Source organism: Sabethes cyaneus, chromosome 1 (assembly GCF_943734655.1).
Source record: "Sabethes cyaneus chromosome 1, idSabCyanKW18_F2, whole genome shotgun sequence".
Lineage (NCBI taxonomy): Eukaryota > Metazoa > Arthropoda > Insecta > Diptera > Culicidae > Sabethes > Sabethes cyaneus.
The window spans coordinates 26395606-26401731 of record NC_071353.1 but is presented as its reverse complement, the minus strand read 5'-3'; the positions used below and the strand labels follow the sequence as shown (position 1 = coordinate 26401731).

Sequence of the window (6126 nt, the reverse complement as noted above, 5' to 3'; positions counted from 1 at the left end):
TAGGGAGTAGGGAGTAGGGAGTAGGGAGTAGGGAGTAGGGAGTAGGGAGTAGGGAGTAGGGAGTAGGGAGTAGGGAGTAGGGAGTAGGGAGTAGGGAGTAGGGAGTAGGGAGTAGGGAGTAGGGAGTAGGGAGTAGGGAGTAGGGAGTAGGGAGTAGGGAGTAGGGAGTAGGGAGTAGGGAGTAGGGAGTAGGGAGTAGGGAGTAGGGAGTAGGGAGTAGGGAGTAGGGAGTAGGGAGTAGGGAGTAGGGAGTAGGGAGTAGGGAGTAGGGAGTAGGGAGTAGGGAGTAGGGAGTAGGGAGTAGGGAGTAGGGAGTAGGGAGTAGGGAGTAGGGAGTAGGGAGTAGGGAGTAGGGAGTAGGGAGTAGGGAGTAGGGAGTAGGGAGTAGGGAGTAGGGAGTAGGGAGTAGGGAGTAAGGAGTAGGGAGTAGGGAGTAGGGAGTAGGGAGTAGGGAGTAGGGAGTAGGGAGTAGGGAGTAGGGAGTAGGGAGTAGGGAGTAGGGAGTAGGGAGTAGGGAGTAGGGAGTAGGGAGTAGGGAGTAGGGAGTAGGGAGTAGGGAGTTGGGAGTAGGGAGTAAGGAGTAGGGAGTAGGGTGTAGGGAGTAGGGAGTAGGGAGTAGGGAGTAAGGAGTAGGGAGTAGGGAGTAAGGAGTAGGGAGTAGGGAATGGAGTTTGGAGTGGGGAGTAGGGAGTAGGAGATGGTTATGAGCCAAAACTATTAATTAAAATAACTAATAACTAATAACGCTTGTTCACAAGGCTGTGTTATAGACAAGCGAAAGTTTGAAAAACGACATTTCATCGCCATTTTCCAATCCATACTAGCAGAATCTGGCTTGCTTGTAAGAGCTGTCAAACCAAAAGACACTATTTCGAATACTAACATTTTTATTATTATATTTATTTTTTCGTAGTCATCATCAGTGTTGAGGCCCCTCGAGTCAATTACTGTGCTCAACCCTGCACTCGATAGTTGGCACTCTTGACAACTGTCAGCCGAAGCGGAAATGATTATTACACCATTCTTTATTCTCGGGTCACAAAATGTAGTCGATTAAATATTAAAAGCTAAACGTACTAATTGTAATAAACTAAGTGTAGTCCTCAGTAGTAAACCATTCTTTTCCTCATCTAAATACGCAACATTCTGGCGACGAGGATTGTGAGTGAAACCCGCGAAAACGGTGATCTAGCGGTAAATTTCGTTCGTCCGCTCTACAACACACCGTCACGCTTACAATGGATGAGGATTTTAAGAAAATGTTCATCGAAATGATGAATACACAGCAGAAGATTTTGTCCGAGCTTGCTATGAGCCGAACAATGTCCACGGCTGCCGCAGGAACATCATCGACTGATGCCCGCATGGAATCTCTTGCCAATTCTATGACAGAATTCCATTACGATCCCGAGTCTAACCTCACATTCGACAACTGGTACAGCCGTCATGAGGACACATTTCGGGTCGATGCAGGTAAACTCAATGATGCCGCCAAGACACGTCTGCTGCTCCGCAAACTCAGTGATAGTACTCATGCGGAGTACATGAACCACATTCTCCCGAAGACCACACGAGATTTTTCGTTCGACGAGACGGTGTCTAAATTGAAGCAGCTTTTTAGTGCACACGCATCCCTCTTCTGCAAGCGATACCGCTGCCTCACGCTTAACAAGAAAGCTTCCGACGACTTTCAAATGTATGCCGGTTTTGTGAATCGCCTATGCGAAGATTTCGGTGTTGCTAATTGTTCCGTCGACGAGTTCAAGTGTTTAATATACGTTTGTGGCCTACATGCACCCCAAGATGCTGAGATCCGGACCGCTCTGCTAGCTAAGCTGGAAGGCAACAAATCAATGACGCTCAACGATCTCACCACAGAGTGTCATCGCATTATCAACCTTCGGAAAGACGCTTCAATCGTGGAGTGCCCAAGCGAGAAGGCATCGGTCAATGCTATCAATCCGAACAAGCACCCGAAGAAATCAGTCGTCTCTAAGCCTGCATTCAAACACCCACCGATGCCCAACAATACGGCTCATCGTAACAATAGTGATAGCAACAATAAACCGAGAACGCCGTGTTGGAAATGCGGACAGCTCCACTATATTCGCGAGTGCCCCTTCCAAGACCATCGCTGCCGTGATTGTAACGTTATTGGACACAAAGAAGGGTATTGCCACTGTGTGTCATCGAACCCAGGCAAGAAAAGGAAATCGAAACAAGCCCCACAAACAAAAGGCATTTATTCCGTTCGACAAGTTGCTGCTCGGGATCGGAGAAAATACGTCACCGTTGTTGTAAATAAAGTCAAAATTGAGCTCCAGTTAGATTGCGCGTCAGACATCAGCATCATCACCGAAGACAACTGGAATCGGATCGGACGACCATCAACTAAGCCACCTTCACAACAAGCCCGGACGGCTTCAGGTCAACCGCTACCGCTCATCGCAGAAATTGATTGTGACGTTATGCTGAGAGGAGTTCATCGTTCAGGTAAACTGTTTATTACCAACGTTCACAATCTCAATCTTCTAGGCCTCGACTTTATCGAACTCTTCAACCTGTGGCACGTTCCCCTGAGCACGGTCTGCAACAACGTCACGACAGCAACCGACAACGTTCAATGGTTGAAAATATCGTTTCCGCAACTGTTTTCGGATTCACTGGGTTGCTGTAATAAAACAGAAGCAAAACTTTATGTGAAGCCGGATGTTCAGCCCGTTTTCCGTGGTAAAAGACCTGTTCCGTTTGCCGCACTTGAACCGATCGAGACTGAGCTGAAACGATTGGAAGAGTTAGAAATCATTTCGCCGGTGGAGTTCTCTGACTGGGCAGCACCCATCGTTGCCGTTCGTAAGAAAGCAGTGAACGGACAGCCACCGAGAGTAAGAGTGTGCGCTGACTATTCTACTGGCCTAAACAGCGCCATTCAGCCCAATCAGCATCCTCTCCCGCTCCCCGAGGAGATTTTTGCCAAACTCTCCGGCAGCATAGTCTTCTCGCACATCGATCTATCGGATGCGTATTTGCAAATACCGGTCGAGAAAGATTCCAGACAGTACCTCACGATCAATACTCATCGCGGATTGTTTGAGTTTAATCGCTTGCCACCGGGTGTCAAATCTGCCCCCGGCACGTTTCAAACGATTGTCGACGCCATGGTAGCTGGTTTGGAAGGAGTTGAAACGTACCTCGACGACGTACTGGTGCACGGAAAGGACGCCAAGGAACATCGAGTCCGTCTTTTGAAGCTTCTGGAACGTATCCAGGAGTGGGGTTTTACGCTGCGCATTGAAAATTGTTCTTTTTTCATGCCGGAAATCCACTATCTCGGTTTCATCATCAACCATCAAGGGATCCGGCCCGATCCTGTCAAAACAGCAGCGATATGTAGTATGCCGCCCCCACACGACGTCAGTACTTTGCGATCATACCTCGGCGCTATAAATTTTTATGCCAAATTTGTTCGCAACATGCACGATCTACGACGCCCACTCGATTCACTTCTTAAAGAGGATTCAAAATGGAACTGGGATGAGAGCTGCCAACGTTCATTTGAGCAATTCAAAAGTTTGCTCCGTTCAGATCTGCTGCTTGCACACTACGACCCTAACCTCGAAACGATTGTCGCAGCGGATGCATCCAGCCATGGAGTCGGAGCGTGTCTTATGCATCGATACCCAGACGGTTCCATGAAAGTCGTGTGCCATGCCTCCCGAACGCTAACTCCAGCAGAACAGCGTTACGGTCAAGTGGAAAAGGAGGCATTGGCGCTAATCTTCGGTGTCACTAAGTTTCATCGCTTCATATACGGAAGAAAATTCAGCCTACACACCGATCACAAGCCGTTGGTCGCAGTATTTGGATCCAAGAAAGGTATACCAATCCATACAACCAACCGCCTACAACGATGGGCCCTCATTCTGCTGTCGTATGATTTCGATATCACGCACGTCGCTACGCAGGATTTTGGCTATGCGGACATCCTATCTAGGCTCATTGACCCGCGAGCAAAACCAGATGACGATTTCGTTATTGCTTCGGTTCAAATGGAAGAGGACGTGTCTGCCACCGTAAATGCAGCACTAACTGCTCTGCCGGTCACTTTCAAACACCTTCAAGCTGCCACTAACAACGACAAGCTGCTTCTGGAAGTGATTCAACACGTGCAAACTGGTTGGCCTAAATCGATTAAGCAAGTCAATAATGATCTCCGTCCGTTCTACGCTCGCAAGGAAGGACTTTCTCTCGTGCGAGGGTGCCTCATGCTATCTGGTCGAATCGTTGTGCCGAAAGTGTATCGGCAACACGTACTCAAGGCCATCCACAAAGGACATCCCGGTCAAGAGCGGATGAAGTCAGTGATGAGGAGCCATGTCTACTGGCCCGGCGTCGATCAAGATGTGCAAAATTTCGTTTCGTCGTGCAGGGCTTGCGCATCTGTGGCCAAATCTCCGCCAAAAACCTTACTTTCGTCGTGGCCACAAGCTAGTCATCCCTGGCAACGGCTACACGTGGATTATGCTGGTCCTTTTGAAGGACAGTATTTTCTGGTCATTGTCGACTCCTACAGTAAGTGGCCAGAGATCATCCGAACATCAACTATCACCAGTAGGACGACCATCGAACTGCTTTTTGAAACGTTCGCTCGGTACGGACTGCCAGAAACCATTGTCAGCGATAATGGTACGCAGTTTTCTTGCAGCCAATTCAAAGAATTCTGCGAGTCTCTTGGCATCGTGCACATACGCACCGCTCCGTATCACCCGCAGTCCAATGGACAAGCGGAGCGCTTTGTGGATACTCTGAAGCGAGGCTTAAGAAAAATAATGCCAGAAACGCAAAACTCTATTTCCCGTTCTCTGCAAATTTTCTTGTCCGCTTACCGGTCAACACCGAACAAGTCGGCTCCGGATGGACTGTCACCGGCTGAAATTTTGATGGGGAGGAAACACCGAACCACATTGGATTTGCTGAAACCACCTGTAGATTTCGTTCTCCAGAAAAATCAGCACATGGAAAATCAATTCAACAGACACCATGGGGCAAAGAAGCGAAATTTCGAAAAAGGCGATCAAGTGTATGCAAGCACTCTCAAGCATGGAAAACTCGTATGGCTAGCTGGTACCGTCATCGAACGTGTTGGTAGTGTCAATTACAATGTGTTGCTGGATGGAAGCAGGCTAATCAGATCACACACCAATCAACTCCGTGCTCGGGGGAACACTAAAGTCGAGGTCCATATGGAAGAAGCTTCGTCGAACCATCACCTGCCGTTGCATATCCTGCTGCAAGAGTTCAAGTTCATCGAAGGGTCATCGACCGCTGCAGATCAACCGGTTCCTGCTGCGCCACGTCTACCGCGGGACCGCCCGCTTGTTCCGCTCCGTCGGTCCACTCGGATCCGCCGGATGCCCACTAGATACAACCCGTACTTCTACAGATAAAAAGGGAGATGTTGAGGCCCCTCGAGTCAATTACTGTGCTCAACCCTGCACTCGATAGTTGGCACTCTTGACAACTGTCAGCCGAAGCGGAAATGATTATTACACCATTCTTTATTCTCGGGTCACAAAATGTAGTCGATTAAATATTAAAAGCTAAACGTACTAATTGTAATAAACTAAGTGTAGTCCTCAGTAGTAAACCATTCTTTTCCTCATCTAAATACGCAACAATCAGAAATCAGAAACCACCATCTTGGATTCTAAAATGGCATCAGGACACGATATTTGACTCTCACTGGTCAAGCCTCTTTCGTCACACTACATTTTATAGTGGTTTTATATTATTTACTCTATCGCCGCACCTTTGCGAATTTTCTCATCTTAGCAGCAAGTTACGTCACAGATTTAATTGTATCGAAGACTATGGCTATATAAGAGTTATAAATGCCCCATCCTTGAAAGCGATTGCACTTCAATGCGCATTTTATACTTAACATTCATTCAAGTTGCACACTACTTTCACGGTCAACCGACCGCACGCAAAGTGCCACGATTAACATTCCAGCATTTCTATGGCTGCTGTGAGCGATTCGGTATCCATTTGCTGGGCAAGGAAAATCCCACCCAGTACAACGCAACGGGTCAGGAAGATTAAGCTAACCTGGAGTGACAACGGATC

General features: G+C 48.0%; 1 protein-coding gene across 1 annotated transcript; it reads left to right on the top strand.

Annotated features, from left to right (window-relative positions):
- The first annotated feature begins 1238 nt into the window (after positions 1-1238).
- LOC128745493 (uncharacterized protein K02A2.6-like) lies at positions 1239-5447 on the top strand. Its single transcript, XM_053842567.1, has one exon. It carries the CDS (start codon positions 1239-1241, stop codon positions 5445-5447), a length of 4209 nt encoding a protein of 1402 aa, XP_053698542.1.
- Positions 5448-6126: the final 679 nt, after the last annotated feature.